Source organism: Archocentrus centrarchus, chromosome 20, assembly GCF_007364275.1.
Source record: "Archocentrus centrarchus isolate MPI-CPG fArcCen1 chromosome 20, fArcCen1, whole genome shotgun sequence".
NCBI classification, from domain to species: domain Eukaryota; kingdom Metazoa; phylum Chordata; class Actinopteri; order Cichliformes; family Cichlidae; genus Archocentrus; species Archocentrus centrarchus.
In genome coordinates this window covers 28,295,495-28,319,150 of record NC_044365.1, presented here as the reverse complement: position 1 = coordinate 28,319,150, position 23,656 = coordinate 28,295,495, and the positions used below count along the sequence as shown (strand labels likewise).

At 40.9% G+C, this 23,656-nt stretch overlaps 1 protein-coding gene across 1 annotated transcript in view; it reads right to left on the bottom strand.

Annotated features, from left to right (window-relative positions):
- Positions 1-23,656, bottom strand: part of sema5a (sema domain, seven thrombospondin repeats (type 1 and type 1-like), transmembrane domain (TM) and short cytoplasmic domain, (semaphorin) 5A) — a 137,063-nt gene that overhangs the window by 23,174 nt on the left and 90,233 nt on the right. Inside the window, exons 13-16 of the mRNA XM_030757311.1 lie at positions 21,827-22,008; positions 20,768-20,911; positions 16,956-17,103; positions 5,447-5,672 (exon numbers count right to left, since the gene is read on the bottom strand). Of these exons, the coding sequence (XP_030613171.1) occupies positions 5,447-5,672; positions 16,956-17,103; positions 20,768-20,911; positions 21,827-22,008 (700 nt within the window). The remainder of the gene's footprint in view (positions 1-5,446; positions 5,673-16,955; positions 17,104-20,767; positions 20,912-21,826; positions 22,009-23,656) is intronic.

Here is a 23,656-nt window from a genome sequence, read left to right as displayed (position 1 = left end):
TTAAAAATGGATGAACAATTTGAGGATGCTGAAGTTTTAGATATAGGGGTGGCACGTTAGTACTGTTGTCTCAGCTTTCAAAGAGTGATCTTAGAAAAAAAACAAACTGCTAGAAACAATTTCAACCCTTTTTTTGGAGCTCAGACCTCCATCAGGGCCACTAGACTCATGAAACATCATTAACATTTATTCAAAAATAATACACACATGAAAAGAGAAAACACATCAAGCAGCAAACCAGAAAAAAGAATGGAAAATTAGAAATCAGTAAGGTGTGACTTGGAAAAATGGACACTAGTGTCACATGGTTATTCATATTAAAATACTTCCTGTTTGCTTCAAGGAAGCAGCTGAGGCCGCTCTAGTGTACTGAAGAGAGCTTTGAGCGCACACTCCAATGATGAAATTTACACAGGAAGCATAATACGGGCTTAACATATTCTTACATTGTTAAATAGCTGGAGCTTTTTTGTTAGTTTTTTTTTTTTTACACACACCTCTAATTGGGGCTCCTTTACATGTCACTGCAAATCTCTTAGGGGAGGGGGGGGGGGGGGGGGGGGTGACGTGTGTGAGCCCTTGGAAGCCATCCTTGATTTGAATTTGCATTGAATTTTCTTCATGCTTAACAAACCGGCACACGGCAGACAAACAGCACTTCAGCAAACAAAATTCATGTCTGCAAAAAGGACCAAATGATTTGGAAAATTAAGAATTCTTGTGTGAATTCTGCCACAATTTCAACTGGCTTCTAGCTGCTGGGATACACTTCTACACTGTGCTTTCATCCACAGAGAAGCAGAGTGTAGGTATGTGTATGTACTAATACATAAATATTACATTAAGACATACTATAGTACTGAATAAGGAGAACAGTCACAATGGACAGAAAAGGAAAGGAAGGCCGTGTTCTATAAAGTTTATGTTTTGCGTTTGAGAAATTTAAAAAAAACATGTTTATATAGAAGGTTATCCAAATGATCAAATATTTGGCTTTTCATTCATCCATGTAGAATGTAAAAAGAAGGAAAAATGGCTACAAGAGCTACGAGACTAATAACTGGGTGTCCATGATAAGAGAGGTCTTTAAATCACTACAGATCTTAAGTAATTAACTCATCGCTATCATTAAGCCACAATCACTGATATGAAACAAGTCAGTATGTTACACAAAAGCTCATTGTAAATGCTTGGTTAAATCATATAGTCATAATTTGTCTCTCATAATAAAGACAGATAACGATCACGAGTGAAACAAAGACATGGGGAAGCTGGTAGGTTGGCTCTAACAGCAGTTTTATTCTCTGTATCGACAGGGGATTAATTTCCACTTATCTTTATGTCACTGATAAGACTTCCAGGTGTGTGTCAACAGCATCTGCCATGTCTCTGAATAAAATCCAAAATCAGGTATATCTGATGGCTGCGGTGCTTGAGTCTACAAACATGGTGCCCGAGAGGTGGGCGGTGGAGAAGATCTTAAACAACACGGCAAAGTGTTTTTTTTTATTAAATTGCAGGGAAGTGACATTAGTGTGACAGCAAGGCGGCAAGTGAGAGAAAATGTTCCTGCGGTGACTTCAAACGAGACTATCCAAAGAAGGATATTCCTAGCAGCAGTGCAAGAAGAGGATGGTCCACTTAAAAATATGTTTAAAGAGAATCTTTATGTATTTTAGCTCAGTGGTGACACAAAAAAGTGCATACACAAACTCACGCAAAAATAGAATTATATCCAATGTTAAGCAGTTAAGTCAGGAACAGTTGGGAGTCTAATTATTTGTTGACTTAAGCTCTGTTCACATCGAATTAGCATGAATGTACTGACATCTGTGGTCACCAGTTAACATTAACAGGCGTTAACTGTTGATCCTGTTAAAGACTGTAAAATGGTCCTGACTGAATGCTGCCACGCATGTGGCATCTCATCATCCTCGGAGCTTTCGCACTTCTAACAGATTTGAGCTCGCTCTTTCTATGAATAGTGCTGTGTGGTGACATGAGCCCTTGTGAATTTGCACTCAGGAAAGAGGCAGACGAAAGGTGGAGAAAACACTTTGTAGAGAGGAAAATAAAAAACAGACTGAAAAGGAGTGAAATATGAAGATGCTGATTTGCACAGGACTAATAATATCACAAGACCTCTGCTTTGGGCAAAATAAACTACACTTCATTACGTACACCTGTTCATCTGCCTGTTAATGCAAGTACATAATCAGCCAATCACATGGCGGCCACTTAACAAGTGGGAACGCAGACACGGTCAAGACGACCTGCTGAAATTCAAACTGAGTATTTCGGGAACTGCTGATCTGCTGGGATTTTCCCACACAACCATCTCTAGGGTTTACAGAGAACGGTCTGAAAAAGAGAAAATATTCAGTGAACAGCGGTTCTCCGGATGAAAATGTAGGTTGATGCCAGAGGTCAGAGGAGAGTGGCCAGACAGCTGGCAGGAAGGCAAAAGTAACTCAGATAACTGCTCATTACAACCAAGGTATGAAGTACAGCATCTCTGAACAAAAAAAACAAAACTGCATAATATAAAACATCCCACATTTTGACCAGAAGGCTGGTTACTTCAATATAATAATAAAGATAATACATTTTTGTTTTTACAAATACTGTGATTAAATATTCAAAGTTAGTATTATCTCACATAGGCACTAATTTGCAAAAATGTCTAAGAGACAAAGCACATACAAATATTTTGGGCATTATGTTTTGACCAGTTTAAAAGAGGAAAAAATAACCTAAAATCTCACAAATTGAGCAGTACTTGGAAGCATATTCTCACATTAAGTGTCTCAATATGTCCTCTGTTAAGTAATAACAGTAACATATTTATTGTGGGGTGTGTACTAATTGATTACCGTTTCAAATAGCTTTCCCAACACTCTTCATACAGCAGTCTGTTTACACTGGCTCTCACAGGTAACGCCCGTGATGCCATCTGAACTCTAATCGATTGTAAGCTGCCCGACGCGAATAGTAAATCTTTATTGAGTGACACCCCATTTCTTTTCGATGCTCATCTTCTCAGAGGGATCTCGTTGTCCTTTGCCCCGGTTCTGGGTATCAATAAACACCACCGCTACGGTAGTAATTACTTTATGATAGCCTCTTACTTTAAGAAACGTTAACTGCTGTCCCCGGGGATCTCGCACCACACGAGAGATGGACGGTAGGAAGAGGAGGGCTTATTGAAAGAATGTCTGATACACACACACACACACACACACACACACACACACACACACACACACACACACACACACACACACACACACACACACACACAAATGTGCACGTATCCACCCACCACAAAAAAAAAAAAAATTGGCAAACACACATATGAGCCCGCCTCCACATACACCCACAAATACACACACCAGTGCTTTCCAGATGGATGGCAAGTTTGATAATGGCTGAAATGAAGAAGTGGATCGCTGGAGTCCGTCCTCTTTTTCGACAGTTATGACTTAAAACTCCTCCGAGAAGTGAATCATATTGCAGACTGGAGATGAACAATCAACATGGGACAGAGCTGGGCGAGCACACAGAGGCCACGCACACCTCAATAGATCTTCACTTTACTCTGCACAGCTAATTGAAACAGAAGTTTGAGGATGTAGAAACTGTTTCAAAGTGGACACTGAAGTTTTTATCTTTTTTTTTCTTTTCTTTGCTCAAACATGCATGGCTGTAATTTTTTTTTTTTTTTATAAAGAGAAAAAAAAAACAGATTTGAGTTAAACTGTTCTGATGTTGAAAGGAAATTTGCGTCACTGAACATTTGCAGAAAGTAAATGAAAAAAATACACTTTTCATTTCATATATTTCACCAATTTCATATTAAATCACCCTGTTATTCACAAGGCTATGCTTTGAGGAGACCAGAAATATTGCCTGCAGTGATGTTAATTACTTATCTAGTTAAAGTGAAGTGTAAAGTGCAATAGCTTCACAACTAATCATCGCTGCTGATAATCTTTGCCACAGAATGTATAATGAAGTCTGTCTCTATTAGCACAGAACTTCTAACCTCCCCTCTGAAATAATGGTTTAAATGAAACCTGCAAAGCCTTAACCCCCCCCCCCCTGTAAAACAAAGCCCCATTTGTTGATGGTAGTTTAAGCTTGTACTATGCAGCTCATATAGTATATTACCATCTGCCTGCCTGGATCCTGTAGTCTGCTTACATCCTGCACCACACAGACTGACACGTTGCCAAAAGTGACTGCTGAACTCACTGCCTTCGCTTTTTTCCAATTGTTGTAATTAACGCTGAAGCTAATCTGATGTCGGGCTGCTGGTGACAACCCCTAATGAAACACGTTGTGTCGGTTACTTCCTCCCACTAATCAGAAACAAGACAGACCTATTAAAGCTCAAGCCTTTGTTCTCTAACGTCTTAGATGTGTGGCTGTCACTCCTCTTAAAGCTTTGAGTCTGCAGTCAGGTTTTTCCTCTGTGCTTGTCAGCACTCATTTAAAACCCTTCAGGAACATTTAAGCGCAGGCTTCAAAGTGCGAAGAGAACAACTTGTACCACTGTTAGCGCCCAGAAAAAGACAGATATTAATAATCAGAAATAAGGGAGATGTGCGAGATCAAAAGGCTAACCTCGGTGATTATCGCAGCATGTGGCGTGTGATCGGTGGTAGCAACAGACCACCCAGAGACACAGACGAACTCAGCGTGATGGGAGGCCGCCGCAGCTTATCCAGGCGCTAACTCTAAAGCCCTTAAAAACAGCTTTTCCCTCTGAGGCAGAGAGCAGCACCATAAACAAACTTTAACTGCTGCATCTCTATCTGAATCCCTTTGCTGTGGTGTGATGCCATCCCGCCTGTCTCATCTGTAATATGTATACTTCCACTTGACAACATAAACAACTTGTCAATTAGCAGCCTGTTTGTACAAACATTTAGAGCGTTTAATTCAGCAGGGGTGTGGCTGAGTGAGACTGTGTGGTGCACCGACTCAAGCAAAAGGGAATAGCTGGAATTATGGATAAAGAGCTGCAGTTCGCTGCTTCTTTGTGAGACTGTAAATGAAGTTGTGTGCGCATGTCTGTTTGTGTTTGCGTGTGAGTGCGACAGATAAAATTAGTCGTAAACTGCTGATCGGCTTTGCGGATTGGAAGCTCATTAACACGTCTGACGCTTTGATGTCTGATGAAGTCGAGGAAGATGGGACGGTAAACACAAGAGTTGACTGAGTTTGGGCTCCTTTAACTTTTGCAGGGCAGTGAGCGAGGAAGACGAGAGAGACACAGAGCTAGTGAACAACAGCCAAACAGAAAGAAGGAATGGCTTGAGGCGAGGAGGACAATAACTAGCCTGCAGAGATGCAGGAGGGACAGTTGGAGTAGGAAAACAGGAACATCCAGAGGCTGAGAGAGCTGGAAAGAGACCATCTGTCTCTTCCCCTGTGCACTCACCATCAGTAGAGCAGCCAGTGGATCCATCGCTGGAACAGTAGCGCATCTCGATCCTCTGTCTGCCCACTTCTAGCAGGCTCGGGTCCGGGATGCGAGCTTTGCAAGTGTAGCGGAAACGTTGCTCATAGTGGCCGCCGTTGTCAGAGATGTTGACAGGCGTCCACGGGGTCCAGGGTGTGGTCTTTTTAAGGTCAGGACACGGCAGGGTGTTGCAAGACTGGTACTCCTGCAGGCACAAAAAAAGTGCATTTAACCTGCAGTTTTATTTCATGAAAGATAATCACAAATAACTGAAGCAATAATTGGCCTGACAAGCTCAGACAAAAACTTTTGTTGTGTTTTCCAAGCAATAATAATGGCCCAGACAGTGCCTTCTGTAACCCTCAGCAGTCACTCATACGAAATTAAAAACACTATCGGGGGGGGAGAAATTATCTCTCATCCTCGAAAGCCTCTTGATTCTGGTTCTGGCAGGTTTACAGTACCACATGTTACCAGAATGAGTGCCACTCATTCCCAAAAATACCCCTTACAAACCAACCAGGCCTGGTTTGCCTGGCTCTAATATAGCGTGCCATTCTGCCTGCACGCACTGGCTAAGGATGTGTTCCCATTAGACCACTTGCTGAACATGGAAAGAGGCAAACAAACCAAGCAGAAAAGGTCATTGTTGATCAAGTTTAATCTATAACCACAGGGAAAGGATGGAGAGCAGAAGCGATGAAGCCAAGGACCACACGAGGCTGACACAGAAAGAGGCAAAGAATAAGGTAATAATAGCAACTCTTCCTCCCATCTGCATTTGAGTTTGAAAGCCAGGCAGTAAAAATGAATAACGCAGCATTAAACCTATAACAATATGATATGTGAGCCCTACTCAGGAGTGCCATATATATATATATATATATATATATATATATATATATATATATATATATAAATAAATACAACACTCCCCTCAGCCAACTTGGACAGCTGGCTGAAAAAATATTCTTATTCTGTGGTGCTATATTTGGTGATAAGATTCAATGTGATAATAGCTGGGTAATAGGGAGTCCGGCCCCATTTTTGAGCCCAGCTAAAAAATAAGAAGGCGGAGGAAGAGATACAACTGAGGAAAATGACACTGTAGAAGAGAAGGTGAGATGGCTGCCATTTTCCTCACTGCTTGTTTATTTATGCTGAATAGGACTTGACTGACTGCCAGACCTTGACAAAATAAGATAAGAGTTCCTTTCTGCACATCTGTCAGCCTGTCGCATAGGATACGCTGACAGGTCAGCTGAGGAGAGGAGCTCTATACATTATACAGTATGCAGGCATATTTTTCACCATCTCACTTTCTTTTTTATCCGCTGTCATGGTCTTACTTTGCATCCATCCATCTATCATTATACCCCTCCACTCCCACCCACCCGATGCCTTTTTCAAACACAGCTTATAACTCGCTTTGTGACACATCTCCCTCTCTCTTCCCCTGTTTTTCTTTCTTTTTTTTGTTTTTCCCTTCTGTATCAGTTTCATCTCCTTCTCCTCTCCCCATGCACCCTTGTTTCTATCTCCTCCTCCCTCTTGCTTCTCCTCCTCCCTCTCACTCCCTCTGCCTCTCTTCCCCAGGGTACCAAGGTTAAAAACACAGGGAGGATTTAGATTCTGTTAGGGCTCAGTGATGAATGAGGGTGTCACCTCCATCGCACTTCCTGCCTCTCTCCATCCAGAGCAGTAATCATCTTCAGACATTAATATTTAACATTGTCACGCATCACAGACCAGCCCACAATCTGTGATTATCAACCAATAACAAAAGGGAAGGAAAAAAAAAAGAGCCCACGTCAGCTTATCACCATCGCCTACAGTGACACAAATGCAACACATGGCATGGGGGTGGGGGGTGGTGGGGGCAAACAGTCTGTGAGTGTTTGTTGTGAGAGTGGTTGATGGTGGCCAAACACAGTAAATATTTAATGAGGCTTGTCTGGTAAGCGTTTCTCCCTATACTCTCTGGGGATTAGTATCAGTGCAGTGGGCTAAGGAGATAATTACTGGGTGTGCAACTAAACCTCATTCAAGGTCTCTAAAGGAATCTACAACAACTACAGCTGAAGTATATATATCTTACAGTTAGGTGGTTTATATATATATCATACAGTACTATGCATAAAATAGTGAGCCAGCCCTCATTTCTTTATATTTAGCTTCCAAGGAGCTGGACTTTCTTGCAGTTTTTTAAAGTGGTCTTGAGTAATCGTTCTCCAGGCTTTCTGCAGGTCTTTCAAAGCTTATTTGGACATTGGCTGCTTTTTCACTGATTTTCAGGGCTTTCACCTGACCATTTTCACAGGAATGCTTTTTTTTCCCCGTTCAGCCACTTAACACGGACCTATGGATCATTCCAGCATAAAAAGGGTACCTAACTCTGAACCAGTGTTCAACTTAGCAAAGAACACATTTTAAATTGTATCTTTAGGCACTTTGTTACTAACAGCCTGTCACAAAAACATCATTTTTTCCCTTTTTTTTTTTTAGCAGAATCTCAAAAAAAAAAAAAAAAAAGCCAAAGATAACAGTTTAACAGGCAGAAAATAGTATTTTTGCACCAACAAGATGTTTCTCAGCATCTCAGCATGGTGTGCAGAGTGTTCTTAAAAAAAAAAAGAATGATGAAAACTAGACAAGTGGAGGAGAAAAGAAGAGGTGACAGGCCTAAAAAAAAAAAAAAACTATCTACACCAGTATCTGAAAGTCATGTCCTTAAGAAATATGGAAAAATCCAGCAAAGACCTGACACAAGACCTGTGAGATGCATCTGAACCTTCAGTTGATCCATCTAATGTTCACTGAAGCCTCATCAAAAATGGTCTCAGTGGAAGGGTGGCTGTCAAGAAGCCATTCTTATCAGTCATGGATTGGCTTCCCCAGAGCCTGGACCTCAACATTACTGAAGCAGTGTGGGTTCATCAGTGTGGCAGCCAATGTCCAAAGAAACCTGAAGAACTATTCCTGCAGACTACTTAAATAAATTACAGTTAAAGAAAGCTGCCTAAAAGAGGTCAGGCTGTGTTGAAGAATAAAGGTGATCACACCAAATATTGACTTTCAAACTCATTAGAATTGTACAAACTCTGTTTCTTGCTTTATATACTGTACTTCCATGTTTGTTTGGACAGGTTTCAATAAATTGCTGTACCTATTTCCCTTTTTTTTTCAGCATAATATAAATAAATGAGAGGTGGCTCAAAATATTTGCACAGTACTATATCTCTATCTGTATGCATACACTGAACAAACTGGCATCAAATTATGTCCTAGTATGTATATCAGTAAGGTGTATATTTTGATAGCTTTAATGCGGACCCAGACTCTTTCAGTGACAAGTTCACAAAAATCTCTGTATACGGTCCTGAGATAAAGATGAGGGGTCACAAGGTGATTAAAGGGGAGAAAAATAGTCTCTCTACAAAAACACTCTAATTAAACACTGAAAAATGTGACTCTGTAGTTGAACTATTTATAAATTATAAACACACTGATTTTGATATACGGTGACAGTTAGACATGGCTTCATTTTTAGGGGTCACAAGTCAAAAAAATTAACCAGCAGCTGTATGGGATTTGCAGTGGAATAGGGGTAATAATGTTTTTAATTAAGTACATGAATTAATTTATTATACTTTAGAGATAGCAGCTAATTTGATTTACCTCTACTGCAAAGGAAAAACAAAACAAAAGGACTCAGAGTTACTTTTTTTTAGGCTCAAGAGATGTCATTAAGCTAGATAAATATGCTATTGATTTATGTGTGACATTGCAGGCATGTGTTAGGGACTATCTGTTCGAAGAAAATCCGCAAGCTAAGTCAGTTTTATTTATACAGGTGATAATGACAAATCACACATTTGTCTGAAGGGGTTTTAAAATCTGTTCAGCATACTGTCTATCCTGGGCTTCTTCAGATGGGGAAAAATAGTTCCCTCAAAAGATTGTTTGATGCGGAAATGCTGGACAAGCAACACAGAACCAGATATATTTTCCAAGCATAGACTGTACATAAATGATGGACAAAGCAAATGTGACATCTACTGCTGATCTGTGGACACAATGACCACTCAATCAAAAGGTAAACTCACATTTAAGGAGATAAAGTCATCAGCAAAATCTTCCCTGGGGTCACAAATGAAGTGACAATGTCTTTTTTTTATAGTACAACAACTAGTTTAGCCCTCTGCTGGCCACAGGAAGGAATGCAGATTTAAGGCGCTTCACTTGTCCATGTCCATGTTTTATATACAGCCTTTGCTACCTACACAGACACATTCATGCAGAGATGCTGTGTGGGAACATTTGTGAGAAGGATCACTTTTGTTTTATTTGTACAGTTTTACAAAAAATACTTTAATATTAATAATAACTATGCCTGTCAAGTGAATAAGTGGCTAAAAACAATGTAAAACTATGTAAAATTATATTACAAGAGTGCGATGCAGTGCCATGAAGATAATGTTACTGCTCCACAGTATGAACCCTGCGCTATCTCGAGGTCTATAATGTGAAATAAGTAAAATACTCTTGCTGTTAGTAATATCTGCTTTTAAATGTTGAAGGATGGAGGATAGTTTATTGTATTTTACTCCAATAAAAGGAGCCTTGTTATAGTGGCTATGCATGGGACACAATGGCATAATAATGAAAACAAAAACAGTCTCTCCTGCTTTTAGAGTAGAAATTTTTACAACATGTTTTGAATAATGCATTAAAAATGGACCTAAGGAGGTGAAAATAAACATCAATCCAAACCTATAACCCTATAACACACATACACCCACAAATGAGTAAAATGACTCATTTTAATGACTTTGACTGTCTCAGAGCAGTGAATAGGCCATTTTAGGCATAAAATACATCTTGACTATTGTAAATGCGTCTATCTGAATTAAAACAAAGAACCTTTTTTTTTTTATTATTATTACTAAACTTTGATTTTAACTATGCTATTTAAATGTTTTATCTCATTTGCTCCAGCTGAAATGGTGAACTAGTAAAACAAAGTAATACGACTACAGTAAAAGAAGTAAAAGAACAACAAAAGCCAGGAGAATAATCTTCTGCGCTCCTCACTCAGCCACACACACGTCTCAATTTCACTGAAATTACCCTAAAAGGGAAAAACATAGCCCAAAGCAGTCAAATGTGACGAGTGGCATGTGGAACACAAGATTGGATTCAATTAGTCTGCTGATTTTGACTCATACCCGTGCCCCAACCCCCAGTGAGAGTGGCAATGTGCATTATGGGCAAATAGAGAACTGCGATTTTATGCTGTGAAACACCTTTAACAGGCAGCTGCTCAGAGACGGACACCTCTGTAATGGGTTTCTCACTGGAGCTCAGGAGGGCTGGGTGGAAGGATGCTTGATAGCATCATAACTGGTTGGTCAGTACTGGAAGCAGTGGTTGGGCTGTTTATGTGTATATATGCAAGGCTGTCAACTTGACTATTGAGTCAAAGTTTTTACTTTGGCACCCTGCACCGATTTGTGTGTGGGTGTGTGTGCGCGTGCGTGTGCGTGTTTATACGTTTATGCATGGCCAAGTTATAGATTCAGGCTTCAGCTCCTATCTCATTCTGTCTCCATCCACAGACCTTTCTGCTTATTTTTTTTTTTAGCTGTTACACACTAAGGGGATACAAGCTGAGGATGGAGGAAGGGAGAAAGAGAGGCAGTGTGAGTGTAAGCATACTATTTGAGTCATGTGGAAATATAATCCCTCAGCCTCTTTCCTTACTGGAGAATGTATGAATGTAAAGTGGAGACTGAAATACATTGTATATCTCTACTTCTGTGTGTGTGTGTGTGTGTGTGTGTGTCCGTCCGTAAGAAACATAGTGTGTGTGTGTAGGTACAAAAAGACCTCTGTCGTGGTCAGCTGTGGGAGGTGAATAATAAGGAGTCGTGCCTCTCCAGCCTCCTACCAACATTACACTCATTAAACTTCTTATTGGACTGGGAGAGCTGTGAGTGTGTGAGCCAGAGAGGAAAGCTTATGTGAATATAAGGATGGCTACACTTACACACTGCTGCAGAACCCAGACGTTTAAGTGAATGGTCCAGATGTGAGGGTGACTAATCCCCTCTGGTGCCTACGTCTTTATCTATTGTGGTCGAGTCTGCAGAGAAAGGAGGCCTAATGTTCCTCAAGTCTCTGTGACACATCAGTTCAATTAGCGGTGCCGACCAAAACACACTTTGTCAAACACAGACTCGTCTCTCTTTCTCTCTGCCTACCAGTCTGACTCCATAATGAAGCCCGCTCTCGGCCAGGAGCAGGCTACACACCAGTGCACACACAATGACTAAAGCCGAGCGATACACACACACACACACACACACACACACACACACACACACACACACACACACACACACACACACACACACACACACACGCACGCACACACACACAAGTGGCTTCACCTGCCAGTCTGCCTACACAAACACTGGGTGCTTAACTTTCATTTCACAGCCTGGCTGCACAACTGAACTCCTCACAGGTAAATAGAACAGCTCTCAATTTCATTAAGCAGCTCTGTGCATCGTCAGTTCTGCCCGGCCCACGTTTGACTTATTTAACTCCGCGAGGCATATTCAGCAGTGAAGAATGGTTCTTTTTGATCCTTGGATGTGACAGATATTTGATGTACTTTACTGTACAAAGTAGGAAATACCACAGTGAATGATGTATTCTTGAAGACGGCACAACTCTGAAGTCTTCTTTTATCTAACATGAGGAACTAAAAAGAATAACACAGTGGCATTTACAATGAAGTTGTAGCTCTTGACAAGATCTAGTTTAAAATTCTCTCTTATATACTGCCTTTTTACGACTTATATTGTAGATCATTTCTAACATAGTAACTTCATAGCTTTTAATGCATTAAAACTAAGTGCGAGTAAGCAAAACCTGACACCGAGCTGAAATGCAGTAGTATATAGAAAATGCAACGTGAATACTAACTTGCCTTTTAAATGAAACTCAAATGAAACTCAGCTTGAATTTAGGAAGTAATGCATCATTTAATAAAAACTACTGTAGATCTTGCAGCACATGGGCCTTTTTTTTTTTTTTGTCGGTAAGCTGCTGTGATTGAAGAATGAGAAATTAATGTAGGTTTTGGGCAGTGAAATGTATTTAATCATGCAGGAACCTACTCTCCAAAGTTGAAGAAAGACATCTATTTGTCAATGTCGCTGAAAAGTTTCATAGATTCTAATCACCTACAACCATTTTTCTTCTCACTATCTCATTTCTTACTTCATGCTTATGAATAACTGTCCTAACTGCTCTGCCCTCTGACCTAAGTCAGCAGTTGTCTGTGGTAACTGAATGAAATTCATGTTAAAATCTATCCAGACAGTAACATGCTTTTACTGTGAAATGTCTCAGGAGTTGTGGGTAGTGTTGGACAACAATTGTGTCGTTACTTGCGTTACAAAGGCGCTTGAGTTATCTGTAAGATGGGTGAACAGAATGAAAAACAACTTTGGCTCTTTGCAAGCTACTGCAAAAACAGCATGCTACACAAAGCTAGAGAAGAACCCGGAGTGAATGAACGCATAGTGTGTGCTGACCCAAGGAAAACAGCCAGAGCCTGATTTTCAGCAGGTAACAAAGGCAGTGAGAAGCAGTCAGGCTTGCAGCACCTCCATTTCTACCTGTACGTCTACCTGGTTTTCAAGTTTTCTTTGTGTCGTTAGCTTCGTGTTTGAACACTACAAGAAAGCTTGTATGTGTGTCCTAATTAGGACAGAGATTTCTACCTGTGTGCAGGACTGTAGCTTCAGGTTTATATTGCTAACTGGTAGTTTTTTTAATTCACTTTACTTCAGTTCAGTTTTATTTATATAGCACCAAATCACAACATCAGTCGCCTCAAGGCGCTTTATAGTGTAAGGTAAAAACCCTACAATAATACAGAGGAAACCCCCTCTGAGCAAGCACTTGGCGACAGTGGGAAGGGAAAAACTCCCTTTTAACAGGAAGACTCAAGCTCAGTAATAAAGTAAAGTCATGCATTACTTAAAAAAATAGATGAATGTGCAACACACTTTTTATGAGCAGCGACCCCAACACTGGTTGTGGAATATGAAGCAAACAGCAACCACGTCGTGGTTCAGGTTTCTCTTGTGTACTTACACATTCAAGTTTGTGCTGTTTTATACCTGCTTTAACTTATATAGATTGACTTTCAGCGCCCAGTGTTTGTATTTTGTTATTTATTGTTGTGGTTGCAATAATGCTAATGTATCATGATCAGAACTTTTTTTTTTTTCTGCGCTCCTGTTCAAAGCAATTGTCAGCACTTATTAGCCAGCTGTGTTGTTATCAATTACCCGCTTATGCTAGCTAATGTAAAAGTCAAAGCTTCTCTGTTTTTCTGCTTGTTACGCTTTCACTTGTAAATTTTCATTTGTCTTGCACAAAATTTGTCAACACAAAACGCTTCCTGGCTTGTGAAAAGTTTCACTGTCCACAACTATCAATACAGAACATATAGCAGTAATTAACTCGACATAAAGTTTCATCAGTTCACTAAAATGATAACACTCTCAACATAGTGTGTGAACTGCATCTAGATTCATTTTTTTTGAGCAACTTTATAGCAAATTTATAGCCTCTTTTCCAGAATGCATAACATCTGGCAAATAATAACTCATTGTGTCAATACTGGGGGAAAAATAAATATCCTTCCATCCAAGGGTGACTGAGCACAATTCCACTTCTGTAGTCAAGTTTCAAATCACAGGAGAAGATAGGGTTAAGTGCTGTACTGCTGGCATAGTGCATCTCTACGATTTTATTTCCTACCTAGCTTAGCCAGCTTCCCTGGAGATTCAACACTATAGTGTGAACACACGGAAAGAGATGGAGCAGCAGTGTGCGGACTTCAGGCTGATGAAGTTGCAGCCAGGTGGCCTTTTTCATCAGCAAAAATGAGGCACCGAACACCTCAGGAATAAATACTTCCATTATAGTAAGCCTGCAGCTGAGGCTTATGGCTATGACACACAGGGCAACATAAGGGCAGGTTTGATGGAAATAAAGCACAGAGAGAGGTTGTTCCTTTAATCAAGCATCTGGCAGCATTTTGTTTTCAGGGTAGCGGGGTTGCATAGTGAGCAGAGGCTCTCTTATTTAAACTGAAATGTCCTTGACCTGAATCCCTACCAGTTTCAGTTGAGCTATTCTATATCTGACTGTGTTGTGAGCTCCCCGTGGAGGGGTACGAGCAAAGAAATGTTTGCTTCAGGGATCAACAGAGAATCACAAAAAAAAGTAACAATTGAAGTTTTTTTTTTTTTTTTTTTTGGCTTAGAGATTCATTTTACCACATGTTGAGAGTGTATTGACAATGTTGACAACAGAAGTTTTTTGTACACTTGTCAAAAAGTTCCAAAAGTAAGAAGCATTTATTAGGAATTCTCTGTTAAAAATATATATATATAGCAGATGTTAGCTCACTGCTGTCAATAAGCATCTGACAAACACCTGGAGCTGACCACAGGTGGCTGTGACCATATCAGTCCTTACAGGTGAACATGAACGCAGAAATCAACACAAACGCACCACCGTCGAAGCTCTTACATCGTGTTCTTTTTTTCCAGGTCTCAGTAGGAAGACTAAAAAAAGTAGCTGTGATGACAGAAGCTGCAACATGCGTGTGTTTGTGTGTGTGGTGTCCTTCTGTTTAATTAAACATGTGTCCAGGGGAAGAGACACAGACAGATGGCACATAAAATTGAACTCCATCACATTTGGGTGTTTTATTAAAGCTTAAAAAATATTAAAGCACATATATATATATATATATATATATATATATATATATAAAAATAAAAGCATGATGTATTTAGATGCTTTAAATGCACTAAAGGACTTGTTATACATTAACAGCTGTGCCTTTTAGCACCTTATACGAGTTGTAAATAAAAGGCAGCAAATGTTTCTTTGATCTGAGTAGATGTGCGGCTCTGGTGTAAGTTTGAAAAACTGTCCAAATAAGTCTTCCCTGGCAAAGAGCTGCCTCTGAAGTCTGCATGTAATTACATCTCCGGTGCTTGAAATGTCCCTAATTAAGTCCATGTCACAATGTTAGAAGACAAGGAGTCAATGAGAAAACAAAACAAAGGAGAAAGGGACAACAAGTGAAAGTGCAAGAACAAGCAGGAAGAAGGAGGAGGAGGAGGGCAACTTGGCTAAATAGACAGAAAATTTAAAAAGTCAGTGCAAGGTGTCTTTTTGACCTTTCCTGCTTAACTCTGTGTAGTATGACTGTAACCACCGTGACACTGTTCCCGCCACTGACACACACAAACACACAGAAACATCTTTAACGTCTCCTCTGCAGTTCCCTTGTTCCTAATGAAAAGTTGCTTCATCTCAGCTTAGTACTGACTGCCATGCAATGGCAGAAATATGACCACAGGAATCATGTGACTGCGTAGGTGCACGAAGCAGTAGATGATAAGATGTGACTGCTAAATTGCTACTTAATGGGAGGTCAGTCTTTTTATTTGGGTGTTCTGCAGCCACTAATGTGTCATGGGCAATTATCAGATACTATATATGCTCGTGAGGTATCAAGGGCCAGCGTGGGATGTTTCATCATGTATTATTTAGCATTACAACGGGCCATTACACAACCCCTGTAATGTGGCTTCGTTTTTGCTAAATGTGATTTGGGTCAATGAAAGTGTTTTCCAGCATTTCACTGAAATTTTCTGACAGCAGATATCACCCAACACTCTTTAATTCAATAATGTGAATGCCCGTGCAGCCAATCATTTACATACATACAGATTCAAAACCATTCAGCTTTGGGCCCAAGATGTTCAAAAATCCAAATGTCTACTTAAAATGATAAAGAAACCCCCCCAAAAAAACAAACAGAAATACACTTCAAGAATCCTATGCATCCACAAGGCCCTGACCCATATTCTTTAATCCATTTCCAACAGGGGGGACAAGAAGCTACAGCTATCATGTTTGTTCTCTCTTATTTTTACCAGGACAGAGGATGAGGGAGTCTGTGTGTGTATGAAAATAGCAGCAGAAATAACACAAGCATCACATCATTCTGTCATCAAGGAGAAGACTCGTATTTCAACATTTCCTTGCATCATCTTTGCTTTGGAGAAATCTTTGTAGCAGAAAATAAGCCTATTCATATGTGGAGTGATTACAGTATGTGTGTGTGTGTGTGTGTGTGTGTGTGTGTGTGTGTGTGTGTGTGTGTGTGTGTGTTAAATAGGTCTTGGTAATAAATCTGATGGCTGCTGCCACTCTAAAAATATAGCCGGGGGATTTGGTCGTGTTAGACGTTTCCATTTCATCACCACTGACGCTTCATCGCATCAAATGGCTTAAGCTGGGCTCCTAAACAATGAACAGACACGCAGAAAGACTGATCTTAGAACGGTGTGTATGAGAGCCATTGTTCTGGATGACATACCTGACCACACCCGGGACAGTCGTTGCCGTTCTCACAGGTTCTCCGACGCGACTGGATGCCTCCGCCGCAAGGCACAGTGCAGCGTTCCCACGCTGACCAGGCGGACCAGTAGACATGAGGCGGGCAGGGCAAGTGTTCGTTGCAGTACCTGAGAAGTCACATTAAGTACAGATTTAAACGAATATATTCCAGCAGCACAAGAAACAGACTGAGCAGCCTGCCCTATTTTACTGTAGCTGATTTAGCCTGACCACAGTCGCTACACATCTGCAAGCCGCTGTGCAACCATCCTCCAGCTCAGCTCTTTGTTTCATTCTGCTTCTGCTTTAAACAATATCCAATTTATTCTGCTTAAAAGGTGAGGGCTACCACTAACAGCAAACCTGACAACCAGTCCTCTGCCTCCGAGGTCATGTCAGTGTGTTAGCTCCACACTTAGGGTCAGTGCAACATGCTGAAAACAGCACTGTCATATTTTAATAGCAAACATGTAAGCAGCTGGATTTAAGAGCATTACGCTCCCATAAGTGACTCCATATACTCCACCTGTGGCCTTATTTGTCTGAAAAAAGCTCCAGAGGGAAGCCTGACAGAAGTTAGTTTAAAAGCTTTGACCAGAGAGTATAACTTATTGAATCATCTATAGCAGTCTTTGGGATTGTCTGTGGAAAATAGCTTCTCTATCTGACAGATCACTGAAATTATATATGAAGGACACCGAAGACGTTACCACACTCTTGAACCCTTGCCACTGCACTACAACACACAAATGGCTCAGACCACAAGACAGGGATGTTTGAAAAGGAGTTATAAACTTCACTTGAAACAAACTTTTGTAAAAACCAACACATGTCTTTGACGCGGCCTTGGAGTGAGCGGAGTCTGAAGGTCTATAGCATATGTCACAGTGTAATAGCCAGCGTGGCTTAAAAGTACAGCTAAGAAAATTTAATCTCAGCGCAGAACTCGCATATGTAGTTTGCATAATTCATCGACACAGCTTATTAAAAAAGCCTCACATGTGCATGCATCATCTGTAATTACATCGTTTTACAAGACAGGATTATGGCGATGTCTAAAATACTTTAATTACTCAATCCTCATTAGACATTAACTACAGACGATTGCCAGGCTTATTAGAGCCATATAATTTATTTTATAACTCTTACGCATGCTATAAAATTGCTTTTATTGCTATTTTGTTGTGTTTTCGCAGATGACCGCTTTTTGAAGAAAACCGAGTCGTCTTTAAGCCCTTCCTCCAGAGGCTCAGTCTGGATATTTCCATTGTATGATTCTCAAACACTCCGCTATTGTTCACGTCAAATCAAACGCTACATTCTGTACACCCTTGTTGTAAAAAATCCTTGGAGCAGTGTCTTCCTTTCCACTTCTACTAATCTGCATGGTTGTACGACACAGTAGGGAGGAGGAGTGCGGAAAAGTGAGGACAAGTGTGGATTACAATCTTGTGGAAGCCTGAGAGAAGGAGGAAAATGCACAAACACACACGCTCACATAGACACCCATGCAAACAAGTTTGTACACTAACTGGTGCAACACAAAAAAAAAAACCAAACCCCATCAATACAGTATGTAGAGCTTTAGAATCATCATCAGAGACGCTAATCATTTCGGACGAGTAAGTGGCTTTGCTCCATCTCGTCTTATCCTTTTCCCGTCTCTGTAAAACACACAGAGCTGATCAAACCAAAGCGAGGCTAATTACCCGCTATAGGCTGAGTAAGCAGTGCGGACGCTGTCAGTGTGCTGAGGGAAATACCAACAGAAGGTTCATAAATGCAGGCATTAACTGGCCAGATTTAAGCCCGTAGCGCTGCTGTGTACGGTTGGTTTCATAGCATTTGCTTTATCTTTAAAAGCTCTGCCTGCTGCAAACAATCAGGACCAGACTTATTGGAGGCCTGTTGGCTAAAAAAAAAAAAAGAGGTTGAAAGAGGTTTAGTTTGCCCTTAGAATCTTTGTATTTTGTGAATATGCGTGTCTGTGTACATATAAGCTTGTGTCATATGCATGGATGTTTGAACATAAGGCCTAGGAGACGAGTTAATCCCAACAGGGTGCTTGAAGCAAGAACAAAGTGTATAGTGTTCCTTTGCTGCTGATGCCTTGCACCTATGAAAGAAGCCCTGTGCCTCATAAAATAAAAGCCTCTACCAGCATTAAAAGAATCGCTCTGTGCGCAAAAGTTAAGAAAACGGCAGTCCTGTTCAGAAGACGTTAGCTATTGTACACGTGGGTAATCTGAAGTGACAGATGTGGTCGGGATTTTTTTCAGACACAGCGTCGAGCAACGGCACTTTTTTTTTCACAACTTCTGTCCATTTGTTTTTTTTTTTTTGGCACTGGCAATAAACACTGCTACACCTGGATATGCTCGTACTGTAATGAACACACACACACGCACACCTTTTCTAGCATCCCTTTCTTTTTTCCTCCCTCTGGCAGACTCAAACGGACACAGCATAATTCATCTGTTAACACATTTTCTCTCTGTCTCTCTGCTTTCCTGTTCATCTCTCTGTTCAAACACACACACACACACACACACATGCACGCACACACACACACACACAATACTCCTCCCCTCTTGCTACTGTCTTACACGGATCCTTTTCCAGCCCTCACAGCTGGCCTCTAACTGGCCTAAGGTGTTTTAAATAGCTGAACAGAGCAAGTAGTGAGAGCAGGAAGGGGAGATGAAACAAATGAGATTAAAGCTCAGAGTGAAATGGGGGTGGGGGTGGGGGGTAAAATGTGCTTCTGGCCTCCTGTGGTCTTTAGTGCCAGCCAGCATTTTTTTTTTTTGGTTTGGTTCCTGAGTAAGTGGGCTGTGCCGGTCACTCCATATATGTTCTGCTCAGGGCTCCTGGTGGAGCAGTGACTTTCTCAAGGACTGCTCCACCAGGAGCAGCAATGAGTGGAAAAAGGGGGGGGAGGCAGGAGGTTAGATGAGGAAGAGAGGAAATGAAAAAGTGCAGGGTAAAGAAGAAAAAAAAAGTAATATGAGGTTCATCCTTGAAGGCCGTATCCTATTACTCGCCCATCACGCTGTTTCTGTTGCCATGGTGACAACTGGTAACAATTTCTGTCTCCTTTCTCCTGCTGAACTGTGTTTATTTGTACTTTTACTGCCTTCACCTCAGGTTAACAGTAGGAGCTGGATGAAAAACATCAGATACTATGGACACCAAGAAGGAATGCCACTCTATACTTGGATGGAATTAAACGGTCTGATTCAGCTTGTCATATATAATTTTCAAACTAAAGATCTCAAAGTTTTTCTCTCTCTTTTTCAATTTGAACTTATTTAACTGACCTTACTTTAACTTAAGAAAACTCTTGACCTTTTCTACCTGTGCTGCTTTCAGTGTTCACATACTTTCTCCTTGAAAAACAAAGTTTTGCTTTCAGGCCTTGAAGGTTGCTTAGAAACCATACAAACATCTTTAAAAAGGCTATTATTCTACAGAAAAACCTCCAAAGCTTCAAAACGTGGACTCAGTCTGTGTGTGAAAGCCAGATAATTACCCGAGCGCAGGCCTATCCCACTCATTCCTTAATTGGCTGTCACATATTTGGACAGAAGTGAGGGGGGGGGAAACAAAAAGTCACAGTCAAAGTCATACTTTCTAACAGCAGGTTGCAAATTACGGGAAAAAAAGTTGTGTTTTTTTTTTTTCTTTTCCTTTCACATGCAAGGATCCAAGTGCATTGTACAGGTTGTTTTTACTTTAATCAGTTCATGTCAACCAGTGTATATGTATGGGTATTGCATTTGCATTATTCACCTCTCCTCACGGTTCTGGCCCACGCATACTCGTCCGCCATGGCGAGGGGTCGGGTTGCTGCAGGAGCGCTGACGCACCTGAAAACCAATGCCACAGGTGGTGCTGCAGGGAGACCAGGAAGTCCAGGGAGTCCACGCTCCATTTCTATGGTGACAGACAAAGCAATGTCAAGTCTGTGACTTCAGCCACTGATTGAGAAGCCATCCAATCAGTCTTCCTTGCACCAGTCTTTATTGTTTAAGAAGAAAACCTTGAGCTGAGAGCCCATTCCTCATCACATGTTGCCCAGAGGAACAGCAAGACCTCTCATGGGGCTAACACAGAGAAACACACCACCATTCACCTTCACATTCACACCTATGATCAATTTAGCCACACAGGCAGAGGGAGGACATGCAAATTCCACACAGAAAGCCTCCAACCAGCCAGCAATCTGAACCTTCCTGCTGTGAGGCAACGGTGCCAACCACCTCTCCACCGTGTTGCTCTGAAAAGTGGGCAATCACACAAATCTTTGTAGCCCCTATTAATGGAAAACGGGCCAGTGAATCAAATCAGATAAAGGGATGTGTTTTCATGTGTCTGTTTCATTGTAAATGCAATAATGGGCCCCGAGTTTGTGATAAGCATTTATCATTACTCTCAGACATTTATTACTATAAAAGATTAATAGACTGTTACTAACTTCCCCTCATCAACGTGCCTCATTCTTCATGAACGAATATGCTCATATCCTCTGTACAGCTGACAGAAGAGTCATGCAGCAGCAACTTTAGCCATGAGTGTTAAAAACAGTCATATATCAGCTGAGGGAATGCAAAACAGCAACACCCAATCAACGCTTGTTAGCCCTGCATAGGTGACAGTGAGGATGCATCACGTAACAACTGACTGCGCGTGGATACCAAACGAGTGGATGTGAGGCTGCAGGGAATTAACTACTTCCCCTGCCTCACTCTTAATGTTTCATTGTTCCCTACATAGATTTATCCAGAAATATTCATGGATCATTCACAAATATTTGCACATATGTGCTGCTGTGTCAACAAAGCAATTTACCTGGAGCAGTTGGCGACCTCGACGCTGATCCCGTGACACGACTGGCCGCCACACTGCGGGGCGGGGTTATCGCAGGCTCGCGTTCGACACAGACAGGACCCTGCGCTCCCGCCATCATTGTGGCTACAAGTGGACCAGCCGGACCAGGCACCAAAGCCTCCATCGACTGTAACATTACGAACCTGTTAGCAACAGAGAAGGTCAGAAATAAAACACCTGAAAATAAAGGCTTTCTCACAAACTGGTCATCGAGTGATGCTATAAGAAATGTATTGCTCTTGGAAATGCAGCCCATGGGTGTGGGGTGGATGCAAACAGAAATCAATTTTCCTTGAATAGATCCAAAGGGGAAAAAAAAAAAGCATTACATCTACAGCACATCCAAAATTGTGCATTTATGTGCTGTAAACATGAGGAAGAGACACAAAAATTGTATCAGGAAATGATAAGATTCCAAAACAGGAAAATAGAGATTCATAAATGCAGATCAAGGCTTTGAACGGACATATTCAAAGAACAGAAATATGAGGAAATAAAAGTGGCCTCATAACTGAATATGTGAAGCACAACAGAATCGAACAGGAAGGCTCCGATATTGCGTTCGCTATGAATTACGACTGATGTCCTGGGCGTATGAGCTAAATACAAAAAAGCGCCCTTGTGAGATTCAGAGCTGCAGATGATATGAGCCATGTCGCTGCAACATTTCAGGGTGATTTAAAAATGCAAAGAACACTTTCACACAAGGCGAAGAGGGAGCGTGATCATCAGCAGTTTTGGCAGAAGCAGAATACCGTCTGCCCTCCGCTCTTTTTGGTAATTGAACTCTGCTGTGTGCCTAAATGGGGTACCCTTGGCTGAGGCAGACAACATCAATGGGCTGCCTAGAAAGCAAACAGCAATACAGAGACAGCCAATGTAGAAATATTGCAATATCATTTACAGCCCGGGCTATAAATGATTTGGTAGATGAATATTTCATGCTGTATATATCTCTCATTAAAAAATAAAGATCCAAAGAGAAATAAAGTTGCTTTTTTACTGGCAAGAAATGTACTTTTTTTCATTAAAATGCCAAAATAGAAGGGAAAAGGCACCAGAAAGAGGACAATAGAGCAAATCTGAAAGATGATGAAAAGCACTCCTATTTTATATGGAATATAAAAATAATACTTTCTTTCACAGACTGAAAAAGCAAGACATGGGTCTCTTTTTAATTCAAAAATATATTAAAAAATCATGCTTTAGATTTGAGCTCGGTGGAGAACAGGCAAAGTGGATTCTTTACAAAAACATAGAGCAAAAATTTCCATTTTACCTGAGTTAAAATTGGGACAAAAATGTCTATGACTAAGATTTTCACCTCCCCTAAAAACCACAGCGACACGCTTTTTTTTTTTTTTTTGCTTGTTTCCAGACATGAGACTGTGAAGCCAGATGGCGATTATGAATAGGTTGGTAAAGCATATCTCCTGTCTCTGCCTACACAACACTACTCAGTGTGCAAACCCTTGACTGGCCTCCAAACTCCAGACTTCCACGTTGCAGGAGGATGCAGCAGAACAGACATTCAGCCAGTTTAGCCTTTGCGAACTGTTAATGGACTCACAGGGAGTGAAACTGTAGCTGTGATAAAAGAACAGCTCTTGGTTTTCAGGTTTTACATACGGTGACTGAATTGTTGCAGACTCCTATTGTTTGGGCATTCCTCCCTCTCAGCATTATAAAGTTATTACTGTTAATTCACAATGATGCTAAACGGACCAGACCTGACCAGGCAAAGGTTAAGCAAACAAATATATATCCCATCAGTGGTGTGGGCAGTGTTAC